This window comes from Hemicordylus capensis, chromosome 2 (genome assembly GCF_027244095.1).
Source record: "Hemicordylus capensis ecotype Gifberg chromosome 2, rHemCap1.1.pri, whole genome shotgun sequence".
NCBI classification, from domain to species: Eukaryota; Metazoa; Chordata; class Lepidosauria; order Squamata; family Cordylidae; genus Hemicordylus; species Hemicordylus capensis.
Window position 1 is genome coordinate 304,759,336 of NC_069658.1, and position 21,790 is coordinate 304,781,125.

Below are 21,790 nucleotides of genomic sequence, written 5' to 3' on the forward strand. Positions count from 1 at the left end.
TTGGAGATGCCAGGGAGGGAACTTGAAACCTTCTGCTCTTCCCAGAGTGGCTCCATCCCCTCCTCCTTCCCTGCCTGCACAAGCCTTGGAAGAATTCTACTTTCAGTTGTAGTTAGACAGACACTTGGATTGGTTGCTGTGTCCAAACGAACCACTCTTGGCTTGTCCTGCCTTGGTTTCAGATCATGGTTTATTTTGCAACTTTGGATAGTACAAGCCAGGAACAGTTTCGAGCTGCAGCAGAGTTTAGAATTCTTCTGAGTCTAGGGGCGTATCTTGGGAAAATAGCACCTAGGGCAAGCAGTGAAATTGCACCCCTGTCCAAACATCTGACACCTATATTTCAGATAACTTTACCATAATATCAGCTGAAAAATACAACTCAAGCTCATTAATCTTTTAATTAACAAATTATGGCACTACATGAAAATTATAATTGCATCTTCCTTGCCTTTAGGCTGAAGGTGGCCTAAAACTCTCAGACTAGTAGCCATTGATAGAGCTGTCTATTGTAAGGCTGCAATTCTATGCTCCTTGACTTGGAAGTAAGCCCCCTGAACCTAGTGGCACTTACTTCTGAGTAGACAGGCATAGGATTGGGTTGCTCGTGAAGTTGTGATTTTTCTCTGTATGTGTCGGCTTAGTGGAATGCTGAATCCTACATGTTTGGATGCAGCATTTAAAAAGTGCCCATCGCAGCATTAGGGGCAAACTAGGTCTAGGCAAAATGAAGCAGTTTTGACTTATTTAAAATTAGGATGGTGAGGTTACTAAGCATGTTCTTACTTCTCTCCCTTTGAAATAAATGCTTCTTAAAATTGCTTAACTTTGTCTGGATTAAGCTCTCTGTGTTTAGACAAGAAGAAAATAAATCCAGATGTTATAATCTTACAATACTTCCAAATATATTACCTGAATGTAAGCCCTCTGTAAAAAATTGGATTTATTACAAGTAAATTATTTACAACTGGTGTGTAGGAGTTAATCAATGCTGAACTTAAACATAAACTGTAATATATGTATAAACTTCACAAGGGTTGCTCTTCCTCTCCCTGTCCTTGTTTCATTCCAGCAGCCTCTTAATTATTGGCAGTATTTTGAAGGGGGTGGGTGGAGGGAAACCACATATCCCTTAAACAGGACATTTCCTGAAAGGCCGAAGTATTCTAATAATGCACAGTGTTTTAATGTGCTCAGAGTAGCTCTCAAGCTTGCTAAAGCCAGGATATTTCCTGTTTCGAACTACAAAATCAGAGAAATCATTAAACTTTGTGAAGGATCAACTCTCTCTCTCTCTCCTGTTTTAAGCCCAGAATGCACACCTCCCTCCCTCTCTCTCTCTCTCTCTCTCTCTCTCTCACTCACACACACGACTTTATACTTCCCAATCAACGTGTGTCAGCTCCATTCCATTCATTCTCTTCCTTCAGCCATAGTAAGACAAGAAATAAGCAAGATAAGAGCTTGAAGTCTTCACAGTTGTATTGTAAGAACTGCTGTGTCTTAAGACAAGTAGCGACTGGGTGAAAGCAGGGAGGGGGAGGGGAGTCAAATATTCCCTTAAAAAGGCGTGGGGAGCAGAGATAATCGGCTGCACACGCAGGGTTATAGCTAGGAGGAAGGTGAAAGCAAATAAAAGGAACAAGTTTCACTTAGTCCCTTCAGGAGGGAGGGAATAAAAAAAGACTGGGGTGGGGTCAAATGTTTAAAGGGAAATAATTAGGATATACAAATCACAGTGTGTGAGAGAGGCAAGACTGTGTACCAGGAAAGATGCCAAACTGAATGTGTGCATGGAAGAAAGTAAAGGGCTACTACTCATGGGAACTTAAAGGCAGGGAGGAGTGGCAAAGAGACTCAACGGGCAGCCATTTAGGGTGTGGAGGAAGGAAACACTGAGGGGAGGAACTTAGAAATGCTTGCTCAGACAAACCCTACTTAAAAAGCGAGAAAGAGGGCAACACTTTGCCAGTTGCCCCAAACCCAGTCCAGTAACTCACAGGTTGGGGTCTCTTGGTCGTGGTGAGGTTTTCATAGGCAGCCTTTGCCGCTTCCCAGTTCTGCTTGGCTCCGGCTGCTTCCTCCTCAGAAAGTGCCATTTGCTGCAGTTGGAGACGCTCGGCTTGTCCCAGGCTGCTCTTTCTCTGGGCTGGAGCCGCCCGTTTGTTCCCCATTCATTGCCTCCCTCTGATCGCCTTGCCTAATGTCTACACCGGAGCAGCAGCAGGGCTCAGGGCTGGGCTGGCAGTGGGCCGTCATTGGGAGGAGGAGGGGAGAGAGGCTGCCACTCGCACGCACTCACACGGTGTCGCTGCTACCAGCCATTGTGCGAGCGAGGCGGCAGGCTCCCTCTCGGGCGCGAGAGCTTCCTTGCTGCTGCACCCGACCTAGCCCAGAAATCTGCCCCTCCGCTCATGTCCTGCGGCTGTGGGCGTCCCAGCCTAGCCGGAAGTAGCCAGTTACCACTGCCGCCTGACCCACTAGGGAAAAGGGCAGGAGGCTCTCTGCCAGTGCTGCTGCCTGCGCCTGCCACCGCCTCTTCCAACTTGGGGTGGAGGGAGGCCTCCCCCCGGCTGCTGCTGCCACCAACTCCCGCCCTCCCAGACACCACCCCCAGCCAAGAAGAAGCCAGCTCAAGGAAGCCCATGGCCCAACTGGTAATTTTAAAGAAAACATTTTAAAAATAAAAATAAAAACACACACACACACCCCTTGATCCTGTGCACACACACTTTATTGTGAGACCGATGATTGATTTTACTGGATTGGAGTCTGGAGAAGTTTGGCCCGGCAAAAGCAGCAAGGCTCCCCCTTGATCCTTCTTGTCCTCCTTGCGTAAGCAGCCTCCTCCTCGGAGCAGCAGACACAGTATCACAGACGCTTTCGCCAGCAGCAGCCTCAGCGTGCAATGCACGTGTGAGACAAGAGCAGATCATCTCATGCATGCGGAGTGTTGGGGGGCAGGGAGTGCCAGGATGAGGTCCGTCCGGTGGCCATTGTAGCAGATGGCACCCAGAGCAGAGCGCTCACCAGGGCAACGCACTGTGCCCAAAGCTAAAATTTTGTGGGGGTGAGGGCAGAGGGGGTCCATGGCACTTTTGCACCCCTCTCAAGTGGCGCCTAGGGCACGTGCCCTCCCTGCCCCACCCTGGATCCGCCTATGTCTGAGTCTTATGTGGGAAAGGGAGAGGGGAACAGTGCTCCCAAGGCTCAGGGGCGTTGTATGAAGCCAATGTTTAATCTTGGCTCTGTGTGACATCTGAACTGCCCAATGTATATTGTCAAATATTTGGAGTTGTTAATTATAAATGTGGCTGACATACTGTACAGAAGCCACACATCTAAGAAGGATGCAGGCTTGCTCCTCTGTCCCAGCCAAGAACCTTTGCACTTTGAGAAGGCAGAGGCTGCTCCATTCCTCCAAAGCTGTACATCACTGCAGCCCATCATTCACAATGTGGGTTGGTCACAGCTGTGATGATGCAGAGCGTCAGAGGCACCGAGCAAGGTGCATGCACAAGCTCTTGACTGGTGTAGAAGCAGTGAGCCCCCATCCCTCTTGGATGCACAGCTTGTTGTGCAGTATGTCAGCCAACATGATCAACTAATACTGGTATAGAAGAAAATTGAATGGGTTGTTTCTTCAGTTTCCCTTTCTCCAGAGTAAGGACTCTTTGATCTGGAGTAAGGAAACCTTCAGGTACAACCTAATATGTGTTAGTCCAGGATTTATTTATTTTGTTCTGTTCTGCATTTTATATTCAGAATTCTGTAAGTAAAATGAACTACGAAAACCTAAATAACATGTTTTGTGGGGCCTGAAAGACTGACAGGTTTGTGGCATAAGCTTTTGTGGACTAAAACCCGCAGCCTATGGCAGTTATTGCTGTTTCGAACGGTCACAATATCTGTTTTGCCAGCTGAGGATAAAGTTTATGCATATGAAGAAGTGTGCTTTACCATGAAAGTTTATGCCACAACAACTCTGTTAGTCTTTAAAGTATTGCAAGACCTTTTTTCTGTTTCCTTTAGCAGACTGACACAACCTCCTTGTTTGAATTTGGTAATTTTGACTTTGTGCAGGGTTATTGATCTCAGAATCTTCTACATTTCAGGCCTTCTGTTATATTAGGAGTGACAAATCCTTTTTTTGCCAAAACACTGCAGCACTGGCCGCATATCATCCGAATAGGAGACATTAAGCTGTCAGGTAAAGTATGAAGCTGATTGCAGGTTTTTTTGTTCTGTTTTTTGGATTGGTATATATAATATTACAACTTACTGTCTTTCCTCCTTTACTTAAATGACAACAGAATAGGAACCCAAGGAAAATGGTTGTTGAAAGTGAATTAGAAAGGATGTTTGTCTATAGGTATGAAAAACAATAACCTGACTTGATATCTCAAACTGACTTGAATCACTTTTGTAGATTAATATTTTCATAATCCAAAGAAATGAACCAGTATCATAGCCAATGTGCTGGAATATATTGTGAGTTAAATCAGTGTTCAAAGGGAAATCTAATGGGACTTAATAGATGGAAGTAGTGAACTACATATGTAAAGTGGAGGTTTCCATTTCACTGCTGTCTTCAGAATACCCAAACCAGCAAAACTCCCCACCAGGGAAGAATGGAAAAGTGACTGTTTTTCAGCAGTTCTTTTTAAGACTCCCTACTTACTAGTATTAACCATCCTTTAAAAAGCCAAAGTGTCTTGATCACACCAACAGTTGAGCAAGGCAGTGTAGATATATGGGCAGGACTATGCAGAGGGGTGAGGTATGGGGAGTTCTTCACACCTGCCTCCACCTTTCTAAACCTGCCACTTCTCCTTTACTCTTTCCATAATGTAATAGCAACTGACAGATTTGATACATGTTTGTTACTGAGCAGAGGGGATGGGGTGCTTAAGAGCTTCTCTTTGACCCCAGAATGCTTAGGGGCATGCACTTTCGGGTGTCCTCTCCATCAGCTAGCTGTGTGATGCAGGTCCCATAAAGTTTTGAAGGGGTAGGAAGGAGGCACCCAGGTCACTGTCTTGAGCTCTTTTCCATTCCCTGCTGCTAAAAGAGGACATCTCGTGGGTTATACTTCCCCATTGCTCCAGAGGCAGGACTATGCAAATTAGCTTAGAAAGCTTTAATAGCCCTGGGAAGGATAACCCCGCCCAGTTCTGCTAGTCCTGCATCTGCTCCAGAGACAGCCTTTTCTTCTCTTTCTGAAAGCCTTCTCTATTTTCATTCTGTACATAGTATTTTCCTACTTCTGAGTCTTTTAACCCAATTTAATTTCCTATTGACTCTCTGCCTTACTGCAAATAAATAAATAATCCTTTTTCTCACCTTTTATCCTACTGCTCCTCTTTACCCTTCCCTCGGAGCTAGCACTTCAGGATGCAGAGTGGTCCCAGAGTTTGAAACGTCCTTCTCCCTAAGGGAAAACAGATATTCCCAGCAGCACTCCAAGTGCCATGAGGCTCTTGTCACTGCCTGCCGCCTCAGCCGCTGCTACTTTGGACAATCGGGGGAAGAGCTGATGGACCTCCCAGCACTAGGTTGCGAGTCCTGTTGTGCCCAGGGAGGTAGGAGACTGAATTTCCTCCCCAGCTTCCCTGGGACTCAAGGAGGTGGAGCACCTCTCATGGGGAGTGAGGCAGGAGCAGAGTCCCCTGTCCAAACTGTGCCCTTACAGCAGATTGGCTCAGCTGGACAGAAATTCACTCAGCAGAATGGAGCCCCAACCATCTGGTATTCAGTCTACTCACACACTTCCAAACTTCTTCACCCGTTTCCAATTTGAGGGAGCAGAAGTGGTAGATGCGCTGTCGACACCGCACTCACAGGCGTAGCTGTATGGCTTTCCTCCAGTTCCTGTGATTAGCCAATTCCTTCATGAGGTTCAACTGACCCAGGCAGAGGTAGTTCTTGTTGCATCATACTGGCAGAGGAGACATTGGTTTCCAGAGATACTCCCATCTCGCCATATCACGTCTGTAGTTTCTGCTGGTCTCAACAAACCTCTTACAGCAAAGCCCATTACTCATCATGACCTGGCCTGGTTAAAACTAGCCGCCTGGAGACTGAAAGGAGCTTTTTAAAACAGCACAGCTATTCCAACAAGGTTGTAAACATGATCTTGGCTTCCAGGAAAGCTTCTACCTACCGCATTCACCAATTTACCTGGTGGCCCTTTTACACTAGACACAAGAAATGTAGGGAAACCTGTAATTTCAAGGACCGCCTCAGTTCTTTACAGGAGGGCTTAGACAAGGGTCTAAAAGCAAACAGCCTAAAAAGGCAAGCAGCAGCACTCTTGGGTCTTTTGGCCTCAAACACACGACAGCAACACCTTTATACAATCACACCTCAGGACATTTCCTCAGGGGAGCTACACTTCTCTCGCCGCCCACCATACATTGTTTCCCAACATGGAATTGGCACACAGTGCTCCGAATCTACAAGGCCCTCTGTTTGAGCCATCTTCTCCATTCCGCTCCGCCTTCTGTCTCACAAACTGGCCTCCTCATAGCTGTGACCTCTGCCAAAAGTGTGTCCAGGTTCCAGGCTCTGTCAGTAAATAAGCATCTCTGTATAACCTCCCCGGACTCAGTGAGTCAGATTCCTGATCCATTATTCGTACCTAAGGTGCCATCTGTATTTCACAGATTCCAGGATGTTATATTGCCTTTTTGCCCCAAACCTTCACATCCGTTGGAGCAGGCACGGCACAAGCTCGATGTTCGACGATGTTTAAAGATTTACATCTGGTGTACGGAGCTGTACTAGACTTACAGATTCTTTATTTGTGTCTCATCTTCCCACTTCCATGGACCAAAAAGTCTTAAAGTCCACTATTGCCAGGTGCATTAAAGCATGCATTTCCCTGGCATACAATACTCTGAAGCTCCCAACGCCCATTAAGGCAGCAACCACAGTGGCAGCTTTTTCCACTAATGTTCCTCTATCAGAGGTTTGTAAGGTGGCTACATGGTCATCCCCATCTTTACAAAGCACTACAAGATGGACTCACAGTGATCCACTGAAGTCATATTAGGTAGACGAGTGCAGCAATATATTTGGTAGATGAGTGCTACTCCCTCAGCAGTAATCCCAGATGCTCATCAGCTGTGGCATATCCCATGAGATGTTCTCTTGGTTACCTACTGCAAAGGCTACTTCCTGCTGCTGGATATGAGGACATCTCAGCCCACCCGCTTGGGCTGTCTGGGTCTACTGCAGGGACTGCCTTTTCTCTCTAAATTACTATACTTTAAAGTGGTTCTCTGTTACCTCTACTTGGTTACTCACAACTGGGCGGGGTTATCATTCCCAGGGTTATTAAAGCTTTCTAAGCTAATTTGCATAGTCCTGCTTCTGGAGCAATGGGGAAGTATAACCCACAAGATGCTGATGAGATGTCCTCATGTCACATGAGAGCCAGCATAACATTGGACTAGGACTGGGAAGACCTGAGTTCAAATCTCCATTCAACCATGAAACTCACTGGGTGACTCTGGGCCAGTCGCTTATCTCTCAGCCTAACCTACCTCACAGGGTTGTTGTGAGGATAAACATAACCATGTACACCGCTCTGAGCTCCTCGGAGGAAAAAGTGGGATATAAATGTGAAAAAAATAAAATTAAAATAAAATATCAAGCAGCAGGAAGAAGCCTTTATAGTAGTAACTAATGCTCCTTTCTGGGATGCAGTGGAGCTCCTGTGCAGTCTGCCTCTCCCCAATAGCAAATGGGGTATTTTGTTCTTCCTGCCTCCTTGCCCTTGTTCTCTTATAATGGTGGCCCAAACAATGAAGGCAAGTGCCTTAACTCTGTGCTGGCTCCTGTCACCTCCAATCCTAGAAATGGAGGGAGATCTGAACCTTTGTCATAGTATAGCATGGACTTTGCTTATCGCTTCCCCCAACCCCTGCTTATCATAGTGGCTTATACTCTGTGCAGTGCCCTGCTGATCCAAGAGTGGGGTGTGTGAACTGGTTCTGTGCAACTCCAAAACCCATCCATGCTGCTAGCGAAGGCAGAGATCTTCCATTGCTACTAAGGATTGCATCCTCACTGTAGTGGCAATTATCTTTTCATCCGCAATGGAGAACAAGGGCAAGGAGTGCAAAGTTTGTGCCTGTTTGTCGCCCCACCACCACCACTTGCCCATTCGTTACCCCCAAATTATTATTATTGTTGTTGTTGTTGTTATTAATTCGATTTCTATACCGCCCTTCCAAAAATGGCTCAGGGCAGTTTACACAGAGAAAAAATAAATAAATAAGATGCTCCTTCCCATGGTCTTGGCCAGTCTCATCTCTCTGTGCAGGTGCAGAGAGGCCTCATTCAGGCCCAGTGCGGCCGGACCTGTCATTTGGCTGGCAGGCGGGCCTGGAGAGGGAGGCTGAGCTGTCCTCTCTGCCACCTGCTGGGCAAGTCTCCTCATGAGGAGGACGGCTGTGGTCTTGCTGCCTGCCCGCCATCTTCGCTCTCCACGTGGCCAGCCACTGCCACTGCCTCCTCCACCCCACCACCCTCCATTCTTTTTTTGTGAGGCTGCCTGCCACTTTCTCTTCCTGCCACCACTTTCTCCCCCCACCACCCGCACTGCTGCTCCTTTCCTCTCCCCTTCTCAGCAGCTCGCTCACGAACTCTCGTGGGAGTTGCCATATAAGGGATTAGCCATGAGTATGTCTAAGAGAAAAGTGTGTGTGTGTGAGTCAATTTATTCCTTGGAATTTTTGAACTCCCTTCCCACCAAAACTCTTTGCACCCTCTTGAAAACATTGGAAACCTCTGAATTGGCATAAAATGTACTGTGAGGTGCTTCAGTCAAAAGTGAACATCTGAAAAGCCTCCATGTGTATGTAGAAAAACTTTCAGAGCATGTTTTGAGCTCTTCAGATCCTGACATTTGAATGATAAGTTCATGTGGGGTGTCTTTCACCATTTTGGCAGGTGAAGTCCCAAAGCAGGTGAAAGTGAAAAAGCTGAAGAACCTAAAGACTTTGGATTCTAAACCTGGTAATGTTTTGTCACTATAAACAAGTCTTGCAGCATTCTCTTGTAGGCCAGAAAGGAAAACCTTGTTTCTTTCCATAGGTGTTTACACATCTTATAAGCCATACTTGAACAGAGATGAAGAAATCATAAAACAGTTACAAAAGGTACTACTTCTGATTTGTTGTTCATTGAAGCACTGACGTATTTGTGGGTATTGGGCAAGAAAGTGATAGGAATGTACATCTTAACACACCGAACACACCCTTTTCTTAAGAGCAATGTTGCTCTTCTTCCTCCCTTTTTACAGCTGCAACCTGCCTTTTAGTCGTTCTGGAGAACTCTAGCCTGGCATAGGCATTTTTAGTGTAAAATTATGAGTGTAACTCATGGATGTTTCCATTGGTGACTGGCATCCATATTTTGAATTCTCAGTCTTTGGAAAAGAGAAAATTCTATGAAGACGATTATCTTGAGATCCTCTAAGTGCTCACAGGGGCTTGTTTTGGCTCCCTCCACTGCAAGGCAGCTCACTTTTGAAACTCCTCTGGGTTCTAAAAGCCATAGCAGAGCAAGCTGCTCCTGGGGTGTGTGGAGGAGGAGGAGCTGGAAATCTTGCTACATATGCAAGATACAGTAGCAATACTCCCTAGAGTAGGAGAAGCATATTTAGCAAAGTCTGAGTTCATAAACACTGGTGTTCTTTTTGATATACAATACTAAGTATTTAAATACTATGCACATATAAATACTCTTCAATTGAAGTCAGTCTTCATAAAACTGTTAAAGCCTTGCTATTTTCACCCTCTTTTATATTTGCATTCTGAACCTTAAGAATCTAGTTTTAACAACTTCTTAAAGTGTGTGTGTGTGTTTGAGTTTGAGTATGCGTATGCGCATGCACACACTAGCTTAGATGCACCATTAATTTAAAACTCATCTCATTATTAGGAGCACATTAGTGGTGTATGTTTGTGGTCTTCAAAAGATTGAGATTGTATACGACATATTGTGATTTGTCTTTTTAGGGAATACAACAAAAGCGTCCTGCAGAAGCCCAAAGCATAATACTTCGGCGTTATTTCTTGGAACTGACCCAAAGCTTCATTATTCCTCTAGTAAGCTATCATATCTTTATCTCTCTGACCAGTTACAATTACAGATCTTTGTGACTGAAATCTGTTAGCAGTTAAGGGTAAAGACATGCAGCACTTGAAGAACAGTCACAATGGGTTCTTCACCCAGAGTGTAAGGCTCCCTTTGAAATGTATTTTATTATTATTATTGTTGTTAATTACAAAACATAAACATGAATAATAAAACTGATACAGAATGACATTCATTAACCATCCTTCCAGATATGTAAATAATTAGATGGAGGAGAATGACTAAATTTATCTTGATTTGTGAACAAAATGAAATTTGACCATATCATGAAAAAATCATTAGAAATGGCTTGACCCGCTCGAAGGTGGATAATATGGGTCAGTTTTTCAGATATGGCAATATGCCACATAAACTGATACCAAGATGTCAGAGACATGGTTTTATACTTCCAATGTTGAGCAATGGATAATCTAGCTGCAGTTAACATAAAAACTGTAAGATCCTTTGCTCCCTTTGAAATGTACATGACATAAAAATTTTAAAAGTGTAATTCTCAAAAAGCAGGAAATCAATTTTTCTCTAGAAGTTGTGTGAATGCCACACAGTCCTGGGTGGAGCATGGGGGTGGGGATGGATTGTGCTTATACCAATGCTGAATTGGCACCTGAATTTTTGTATAAGGCAATTCTTGCAGAGGAAAAGCCAAGAGAAGCAAAGTATCACCATTGGCACATTGCCTGCTGCTGCTACAGCTGAGACTGAGCCCCTTCTCCCCTCACATAGGCCAATAGAACCACCTTAAGAAGGGGAAGCCATCAAGGCAAAAGAAAACCTCTTTTATTATTTAATGATATGCTACTTATTATATGCTTTATCAATAATTATGATTTTGCTGTTTCTATCAGTAAATGTAAGTTGCTCTGGGAACCTTATTGACTGAAAAGTGGAGTAAAAATGATTTAAATAAATAATAAAGACAGCCTCTGCCTCACCAGTAAGTGATTCAGATATTGATATGAGCAAAATTCCTTTTAAAGTCCAAAACGAGTTTTCAGAATAACTATATATGCTAAGGTTTCCTCCATGAATGTTTTCTCTCTGACAGCTTTGCTACTGTGATAGCAAAAAAATAAAATTGTTCTGACCAACATAGTTGAGTATCTTGTCTTACTTTAGTTAACCATATAAACATTGATTGAATTAGTGCTTTGTTCTTCACCAGAACAGCTACTGAAATTGTTTTGATGAAGTGATGTTTCCAGAAGGTCAGCTTAGCAAGGTGGACAATTAAATTGATTTTACCCTTCAGCAGTTGCCAGTATTGGAACAGAGGGACAAATCTGTTCAGGTTTCCACTGGATGCTTCTTCTAACCTCTTATCCCTCTCCTTTCATGCATAATTTCCCCACTTTCCTTCACCAATGATAGTCACACCAAGTATGGCATCAGAAAATTTACATACGTGTCTTCTCAATTTCTCTCCTAACTCTGGTTCTAGATGAGGCCGTAGATGAGCAGAAGTAGTAGTGGTATGGGCAGGCACCTGGGTGGGATATCATTGATCGGTGACCGTGATGATGTCCTTTTTAATGGGTAGATGTGAGCCACAGTCCTTGAATCTGAACAGTATAATCATACTGGTCCTATTTGGATGATGCTTTTCCACTGGTGTCTACATGCAGAATGTGAGCAAGTGTAAGTCTTAGTAATGTGTCTCTTGCTCACACTGGGTTCTGAAATGACAGGTTGAGTGCTTGCATGTGAATGAAGGTTTTGAAGGTCATGTGTTCTTTGAAGCAGCAATTCATGAACCACAAGAAGGAAAAATTGGCCACATGTACCACTGCATGCATGATCCTTTCTGGATCTTGGCAGTGAAGCATAATCTGTATACAGAGAAACCATGTTGGTTTTGTTGAGGGGTGTGAGGAGAAACATTAAAATCCACACCCAGCAGAGTATGCTCTGATGGTAAAAAAAGTTTAGTCCAAGAGGTTATCTGGAGACAGTAGGTTGAGTTCAGAAAACAAATAGAGATTTATTAAGAAACTAAAGCATCACATACTGAGGAAACATTGAACAATATACCGTACTCAAACAGGTACTAGCCTTCAACAACAGAATGGTTCTAACTGACCAAGACAGACCTATTAAGGTCTCATCATGCCTCTAGTGGCCAGAAGAGGTTACTGCGGTGCTAAAAGGAATGCTTTATACTCACTTCTAACAGCTTGAGATCTTCCTGACTCTGCACTCCCCAGTACTCAGTTACCAAAAATACCATGATGGCAAAATTTGCCATATTTTTCAAAAACTGCTGATCTAATCAGATTCTTTTCAGATACTTTTCACTAAATGGAATATAATAATGAAAACATCAGTATTTTTGACCCCACTTCTTGTTGTTTTTTTAGGAACGATATGTAGCCAGCTTGATGCCTCTGCAAAAGAGCATATCTCCTTGGAAGGTGAGAAAATAGCCATAAGCTGAAAACTGGCTTGTGAGCTGCTATAACCTCATGTTTAACCTCATGTATAACCTCAGTTTACAGCTGTGTTTCCCTTGTAGAGTCCACCACAGTTGAAAACATTCAGCCAAGAGGAATTTATGAAAACACTTGAGAAAGCAGGGCCACAGCTTACCTCTAGGTTGAAGGGAGACTGGATAGGACTGTACAGGTAACCTTGTTTCTACATTGAATAGTTTTAAAATTATAGCCTGACTCAGTCTAAATCTATGTTTGAAATATTTTATTTGAGGCAGATAAAAACCTTGCTTGACATCAACTAAATTGCTGAGTAGTCCAGTTGAAATTAATGTGACAAGTTAATCGTGACTAACTTGTCCCTTCAGTCGGGATTAATTATGAGTAGCTTATACTGGATGTCAGCTGTTGACTCTAATGCTAACTTGCACTGTTATGCAAAATAACATTAGACATTTCTAGTTTATGAAAATTCATGAATTTATTTTACCTGTCTCAAACTCATAGAGCATTATAAAAAGAAAACAATTGTGTTTGTTGATTATCAACCTTTAGAAGTATGTGTCTAGTAGATGTGCATACTTCTCCAGATCTATATTCACAATTCTTCCATCAGCTGTACAGATGTTTATAGTCTCTTCACTATCTCAAAGGGTAGTCCGATGAGAAATCTTCACTCACAAGCACAAATTAAATGAATGAGAACTGCACAACTGTGTAGTGCTATTGCACAGCTCTTCTTCATTTCCATGAGGCTTGTGTAAGAGAACTTCCCGCTGCATATTGTCCAAAATGTTTAGTTTCTACTGTGAATAGAGTTAGTATTCATTTGTTTCCTGGGTAATTTATTATTTATTATCTTTCTTGTCGCATTTATATACTGCCCTATATAAAATCTCAGGGCAGTTTACAATCCAACCAAAACCTAAAAATCATATAAACAGATTAAAATTACCATAAATAAAAATTTAAAACATCATAAACTAAAAGCCTGATAAAACAGTTGTGTTTTCAAAAGTAATTTAAAAACAACCAGAGATAAGGAAATTCTGGTTTGATTTTGGAGTGTGTTCCAGAGCCTCAGGGCAAACCTAGAGAAGGCCTGGTTTTGGTTTCCGCCAAGTGAGCCGGTAGCAACCACAACTGGACCTCCCCCCATGATTTTAATAGGTGGTGGGGTTCATGAAGAAGAACACGCTCTCTTAAATACCCTCGGCCCAAGCCATTTAGGGCTTTAATAGGTAATAACCGTCACTTTGTATTTTGCCCAGAAACTAATTGGCAGCAAGTGTAGTTCTTGAAAAATACAGGGCTCTGTGGGTGCCAGGAGTTGAAATCGACTTGACGGCACAGTTTACCTTACCTTTAATGTGGTTTCTGTGCGTGACCCAGAGATGAACCTGGCTGCTACATTCTGCACCAGTTGCAGTTTCTGAACTATGTACAAAGGCAGCCCAACATAGAATGCATTGCAGTAGCCTGGATGTTACCCGCATGTGCACCACTGTTTTAAGGTTTGTCTTGAGAAATGGACATAGCCAAAGCTGATAAAAAGCACTCCTGGCCACTGCCTCAACCTCAGGGAGAGGTTTGGGTCCAGAAGTACTTCATACCTGATCTTTCAGGGGGAGTGTAATCCCATGCAGAACAGGCAGAACTAAACCACTTCCTAAGTTCTGGCCTCCCATTTCAAGTACCTCCATCTTGTTTGGATTTGTTCTCCCTCATTCACTGGAGTTTGTTCTCCCTCATCCCGCCCATGACCAATTCCAAGCAAGCATTTAGAGAGCTTAAGCCATCACTTGATGAAGTTGATATGGAGAAATAGATCTGGGTGTCATCAGCATATTTATAGCACCCACCCTGCACCAGATCCTCTGATGATCTCTCCCAGCAGCTTTATAGTTATAAAGCCACAATGTAGAAGTAATAAGCCACAATTACAGTGGAACAACATTGAATTCAATAAATTCATTTATCAACACTGGAATATAAATTGCTCCTGTTCCATTTTCAGAGGAGTTCCTTTCTCCTCTGCCCTGCCTTGTTTTGTTCAATGCATATTTTATAAACCCTCTAAACAGGACTTGCATTTTTTCTGTGCTCCATTCTGCACTCAGAATGCTCCTACCACTAAACAAATGTGTTTGTAAATAGAAATGGAGGACAGCATGAAAGGCAGTTGTATTCTCTTACTAGTAACTTATATAAATAACAGAGCAGTACTTAATAACTATTAAGTCATGTCATTCACCCTCAAGTCCATAGCCCATAAGAGGTAAGCTATTGCTTTTCCCCTCTTCATATTACTCTTCATAATTTGGGAATAACACCTTTAAGTGACTTTGCCAGGGTAACCCAGTGAATCCATGGTTGATCTGATATTTAAATGCAGATATCTTACGTCTTTGTTCAGCAGTGTATCCATGCTGATACATCATTCTAGTTTCTGGAACTATCGCTTCGGTATGCATATCACATCACTAGCCATTTCTAAAATTATCATTATTATTTTATTATTTTATTTTATCCTATTTCTATACTGCCTGGCTCCAAAGGCATTAGGCAGTTCACAAAATATCATTATTTATTTAATTTATATATATTTCTACTAAGTTCCCATTCTCCTTAAAAGGCTCATCTCTGCAATGCCCAAAGTCTCTCAGACTGCTGACTTTATCATGTTGGGGATATGAATCACTACCATTGCAAGAGGAAGCATTTTAACATGGATATAACCACAGTAGCATTTTGCTTTGTATATCATGGATAACTATATTGTATGAAGTGTTTTCGTGAGAAAGCACAGATCTGTTCTTACAAGAGCTGGTATAGGCGCAATTGTCCAGTGTTCTCCACAAATGGCTTGGTTTTACCCCTTCATACTTGGAACGGCTCACAACCTAATTTAGATTGTGAGTCCTTTGTGGACAGGGAACCATTTTATTTCTTCATTTAATTTATTATTTTTCAATATAAATAACTCTAACAACTGTTGAAAAGCAGTATATAAATATCCATCGTACTAAAAAGATGTACTCTGATATACTGGAATTTGTCACATTAAATATTAAAACATGTTTGACTTAGAAGACAGAGGGTTATAAAGTTGATTCTAGTATCACATTGTTCCACTAATTAAGCTAATAGTCTTATTTGTCTTACAGACGATTTTTGGCATCTCCTAACTTTGATGGTTGGTTCAGGACCCGGCGGAAAGAAATGACACAGAAGCTAGAGGCACTGCATTTAGAAGCACTATGTAATGAGGTTAGAAAATAGGCTTTGCATTACACTTTTTATTCATTGTCCTTTTTGTGGGTATAAAAGGCTTTTGGTGTTGGGACTTCAGTGTTCACTTTCGGACTAGCTTGTCTGGTGTAACTTAGGAGTTCAAAGTGGCCATGGCAACTGTGGGCCTATCTCAGCTGGTCGTAGGGCCAACCTTTGCATGGGTGCAGGACCTATTAGGATGGTCCGCCCGAGAATGCTATTGGATCCCATAGGATTCCAAGAGGCCTTGGAGGGTTTTAGAGTTACATAGGAAGCTTCCATATACTGAGTCAGACCATAGGTCCATCTAGCTCAGTATTGTCTGCACAGACTGGCAGCGGCTTCTCCAAGGTTGCAGGCAGGAATCTCTCTCAGCCCTATCCTGGAGAAGCCAGGAGGGAACTTGGAACCTTCTGCTCTTCCCAGAGCAGCTCCATCCCCTGAGGGGAATATCTTACAGTGCTCACACATCAAGTCTCCCATTCAAATGCAGCCAGGGAAGACCCTGCTTAGTTAAGGGGACAGGTCATGCTTGCTACCACAAGACCAGCTCTCCTCTGGGTTGATTCTACTGGTGGTTCTGTTGATGCCCTAGTGGAAACCTTGAATGAGGAATTTACCTGCACAGTAGATACAGTTGCCCCTGAGCATCCTCTCTGTTCCACATCAAAATCAGCCCCATTCTATACAGAACAGCTACAGTTGCTGAAGTGGCAAGAGAGAAGACTGAAGTGCAAATGAAGGAGAACTTGAATCTGACAACATATAACACACAGCCCATTTAAAGACTTAATACTGTGGCAATACGAGCAGCAAAGAAACAGTTCTATTCTGCATGTATTGCATCTGCAAAATTACATCCAGCAGAATTGTTCAGAATAGTGAGGGGATTGACTCCACTCTGAACTTGAATTTGGAGCCTTCATCATCCCTCTGTGATGGCTTTAATAACTTTTTTGCAGATAAAATATCTCTGATTTAGGCCAGCTTGGAATCTACCGCAACAGCAGTGTCAATGGTAGGGGTGTCCACTAACTCCTCTCATTTTGATTGGAAAGGATCAGTTTCAATTTGTGACTCCTGAGTATGTGGACAAGCTTCTTGGAGGTGTTTGGCCTACCTCTTGTCCTCTGGAACCGTGCCCAGCATGGCTTATATCATCTAGTAGGGAGGCTGTTAGAGATGGCCTAGTTGACATCATAAATGCCTCACTGGGGGAAGGCAGGATGCCTCCATGTTTGAAGGAGGCAGTTGTGAGATATTTACTTAAGAGGCCTGCCCTAGAGGCCTCAGTGATGCATAATTATAGGCCGGTCTCCAACTTCTCTTGGTTGGGCAAGACGATTGAGAGTGATCAACTCAAGTAGTTTTTTTCTTTTCTTTTCCAAATTTAATTTTTATTAGTTTTAACAATAATATCCATAACAAACATAATAGACAAAAGTGAACTTCCCGCGCACCTCTCTTAACTCCAGGTAGTTTTGATCCAGCTGATCAACTCCAGGTAGTTTTGGAGGATACTGATTATCTAGACCCATTTCAGACTGGCTTTAGAGCAGGCTATGGGGTTGAGACAGCCTTGGCTAGCCTAATGGATGATCTATACCAAGGAATCAACAGAGTGTGACTGCTGTTGCTTTTGAAACTTTTGATACGATCAACCATGGTATCCTTCTGAATTGTCTGAGGGATTTGGAAATAAGGGGTACTACTTTGCAGTGGTTCTGTTCCTATCACTCGGGCAGATTTCAGATGGTGTCATTTGAGGATAGTTGCTCTGTGAAACATGGCATATTGTATGGTGTCCCTCAGGGCTCCTTCCTATTCCCGATGCTTTTTAACATCTACATTAAGCTGCTGGATGAGATCATCAGGGGATTTGGAGCAGGGTATTATAAATTTGCTGATGACACACAAGTCTATTTCTCCATAATATCATCATCAGGAAATGGCATAGCTCCCCTAAATGCCTGCCTTCAGGCAGCAATGGGGTGGATGAAGGATAATAAATTGAGGCTGAATCCAAACAAAATGGAAGTACTAATGGTGAGGGGTCATAATTCGAGGGATGTGATAGAACTTCCTGTTGTGGATGGGGTTGCACTGCCCCTAAAGGAACAGGTATTTAGCTTGGGAGTGCTTCTGGATCCAGGCTCAGTCACCCTGGTGTCTCAGGTGGAGGCTATGGCCAGGAGCGCTTTCAATCAACTTTGGTGGATATGACAGCTGCATCTGTTCCTTAACTATAATGATCTCAAAACTCTGGTGCACTCGTAACTTCTAGGCTTGACTGCTGCAATGAGCTCTATGTGGGGCTACCATTGTATGTCATACTGAAACTTCAGTTAGTTCAAAATGCAGCAGCCAGATTGGCTTCCGGGGTTTCTCTGAGGGACCATATTATGCTTCTTTTAAAATAGCTGCATTGGCTGCCGATATGAGGTTTTTTAGCAGCCTTTAAAAGAGTCCTAAAAACACATCTTTTTAGCCTGTCATTTAGTGAGTATTGAAATTATTGAACTGGTTTTAATTTTGTTTTAATGAGTTATTTGTTTTTATCTGTTTGTGTATTTGCCTAGAGCCATCTGGGTGAGGTGGTATAAAAATCTAAAATAAATATATATAAAAATACAAAAGACAATTTGTATTTAAAAATCCAGTTTACCTTGTATGGCCAAGAACTCTCCTTGCAAGCAAAATATTTTTTATCATATAGAAACTATCTTGTGATATTTAATAAATGCCTGGATCTAAAGAGCCATGCATAGTCTCCCATATGCACACTGGGGCTTTTCAATTAGTTTTCAGTCTTATCACACCTCCTGAAATTCTGCCCCTGAAGGTGGGCAATTCTTCAGAGCAGCATTGACAAGGGTACCAGAGAGCCCCTCCTTTGTGCATGCACAGAAACGCTTTATATACTTGAGCCTCTTTAGGTCCTAACCAGTATTGTTTAGTATTATTATTAACCAGTGCCTAATATTGAAATAAAAAGCCACCTTAAGTGGTACAGCGGGAAATGCTTGACTAACAAGCAGAAGGTTGCCGGCTCAAATCCCCACTGGTATGTTTCCCAGACTATGGGAAACACCTATATCAGGCAGCAGCAATATAGGAAGATGTTGAAGGCATCATCTCACACTGAGTGGGAGGAGGCAATGGTAAACCCCTCCTGTATTCTACCAAATGAAAACCACAGGGCTTTGTGGGCACCAGATGTCAAAACTGACTCAACGGCACACTTTACTTTTACTTTAATATTGAAATAGGTGCTGTAGTTGGATTCTGACTAGAATTAAGTTATAATTGAGTTTTGCAGCATGGAGGAACTATTGTCACTGGACAGCATATCATCCCATCTGCCTATACATGGCACTATATGTGAATCTGTGTGCACATTTTGTCTAAACATCTACTTTGCTGTGGTGTACAGAGCGGGAGTGAGAGATGCTGCAGGAGCACTATTGGAATGCTCTCCCAGTGGCCATTCACTCCTCGGACTTCATCACAGTTTTTAGAAAGCTTCTTAAATCTTGGCTTTTTACCCAGGCTTTTACATGACTGTTTCTACTGCTGCTTCTATGTGTTTTTACTCATTTATAGTTTTTATGTTTGTATTTTATAGTTTTAAAATTAGATCTGTTTTATATTTTTTGCTTAATATTTTAATTGTCATTTTTATTCTATGTTTTTTAACTTTTGTAAACCACCTTGGGGTTGTTTTTAATGAAAGGTGGCATATAAATTCAACAATAAATAAATAAATAAATATAAATAAAATTGTGAATTTTAGAACTGCCCCTCAGCATAGGAGTTTACCCCCATCATGACCAATCTTGGGTAACCTTTTATTAAACTCGTGTTCACTATGCTGTGAACACAGTTGAGAAACAGAATAAAATTTGCAATATTGTCCTGACAATATTGAATTTTCTCAGATCTCTCTGAGGAAAAACCTGTGCTCCAAAACACAGTTGAGGGACACCCACACATGCTTTTTACTGTGGTTTAATTTAATATGGGACAAATACCAACACTCTTTACTTTGAATCACTAATGTGATATATCATCACCATTGCACATGTCGCCTGCTTGGATTCCAAGATCTTACTATATGAGCAGAAGTAACTTTCCTGCTTATTCTCCCCCCACCCTTTGTAGTTCCCACCCTGAAAAGTGACTCTGAAGGGTTTTCTGACTTTATATGGGCTAATAATGACAAGGCAAACCTCAGCAACCAAAAGATAGAAGCACTTTCTACTTGCACTGTCGGATCTTTGGATCCCAGCCATTTTAAGGATGGAGACTATTCTCTCATTTTTACAAAATGGTTGAAAAGTAGTAAAGGTTTTAAAAGGTAACTAATCTGTTGAGCAATCCCAGGTCTATGCCTTAAAGAGGAAACTTGGTAAAATTAACTTTTTCTTTGAACCTTTCAAAACCTGAAATTGGCATAGATTTAATTACAGGACAAACTTTCAGCCTTCAAAATGTAAATAATGGAGGAAATCATCATGCCATGGGCTTCTGTGGTATTGGAATATTAAGTAACCATAATTAACATCTGGCTAGTGTGACATAGGAAATTAACACTGCTTTCACATTAGGTACATGACAGTTCAAAAAATTACTGAGACAAACATTTTATAGAAATAAGCTTATACAGAAGAAGAAGACTGTATCTGGTAAAATGCATTTGTTTGTTTAAAGGCACTTAATGAAGTAGTCATACAAGACATTTAATGATGCTACAATAGTGAAGTATTTTACCAGCCTATCTCTGTAGAGATCCATGGTCCCTAACAACTGGGTCTTCTGCGACTGTGAAGTAGGCCCGCGGAAAAATCTTTAGCTCCATTTAGGCATTCCAGCCCTTTGGTTTAAGGCATAGTGATATCAGAGCCTTCAAAGGGTGCTGTGGAGGAACAGCTATCCCAACACACTACCATAGGTGACAGTTCCCAGCTCTGCCACCATGTGTGGCAGCCCTCTATTCCTCCTAAGCTTTTTACCGCTGCCACCAAGTGGACTCTTGGTATGGCTGGGTCCACTACAACAGCCCTTCACACTTATTAAAAGTTACAAAAAACCAAACCTCAGTAGTGTAGAAAGGCTTATAGGCGTGGGGTGGAGACAATCAACAAGCTTCTGATTTTTTTTTTAATCAAGAAAATTTACTTTTAGAAAAGTTGGTTCAATTAGAACATTACTTTTGCAGCTAAAAAAACACAAAACCAAATTCAAAACAGTTATAAACAGAGCAGGTCAGGGAAAATAAGAACTGGGAAAACGTATCTACTACCTGACTCTATACTGGTCCCTACTCAGAGTTCTCTGTGCTTTCTTGTCAGCTTCTGGCTTGCTGGGTGGCTATGATTACCGCACAGGTCTGGGGTTCAATCCAGCCTGGCTCTTCTTTTTCTTCTTAGTGATTTCAGCTGAGTTCCCCGCTCCAGCAAACTGACTTCCAGGCCTCTCTGTCTTCTTCAACCTTCAGCTCTGATTCTCTCCAGCAGACTTGACTTCTCTGGTTTCCAAGACTCTCTGACTTCTCCTTCCAAGACTCTGTTTCAGGACACTGTTGACTTCACTCCCCTCCCTCTCAAAACACTCCCAATCTATACAGTCTATCTGGCCCAACAGTTTTTTAAGCCATCCAATTAGAACAAATGAAAATTCCCTCCATTTCTTGATATCTCCCCACTTCACAAATCAACCATCAGAATGCTAAACCGAATATGAAACTACAGAAAAACAAGAATGAACTTTTGACCCTGCCAGCTTTCTCCATGCACAGGGATTTGCAACCACAGAATCCTATTTACAATAATGAAGTTTTGGGAATATAATATACAATTCATTTACCAGGGCTTATTTACAAGAAGAGGTTTGGGAATATTAATAATAATAATAATACAGGGGCT

The 21,790-nt window shown here is 42.3% G+C and overlaps 1 protein-coding gene across 1 annotated transcript in view; it reads left to right on the forward strand.

Annotated features, from left to right (window-relative positions):
• The window catches only part of DENND6A (DENN domain containing 6A), a 69,490-nt gene that overhangs the window by 40,059 nt on the left and 7,641 nt on the right, over nt 1–21,790 (forward strand). The window contains exons 12-18 of the mRNA XM_053296770.1: nt 4,116–4,210; nt 8,959–9,024; nt 9,103–9,167; nt 10,029–10,118; nt 12,522–12,575; nt 12,677–12,786; nt 15,761–15,863. Coding sequence (XP_053152745.1) covers nt 4,116–4,210; nt 8,959–9,024; nt 9,103–9,167; nt 10,029–10,118; nt 12,522–12,575; nt 12,677–12,786; nt 15,761–15,863 — 583 coding nt within the window. The remainder of the gene's footprint in view (nt 1–4,115; nt 4,211–8,958; nt 9,025–9,102; nt 9,168–10,028; nt 10,119–12,521; nt 12,576–12,676; nt 12,787–15,760; nt 15,864–21,790) is intronic.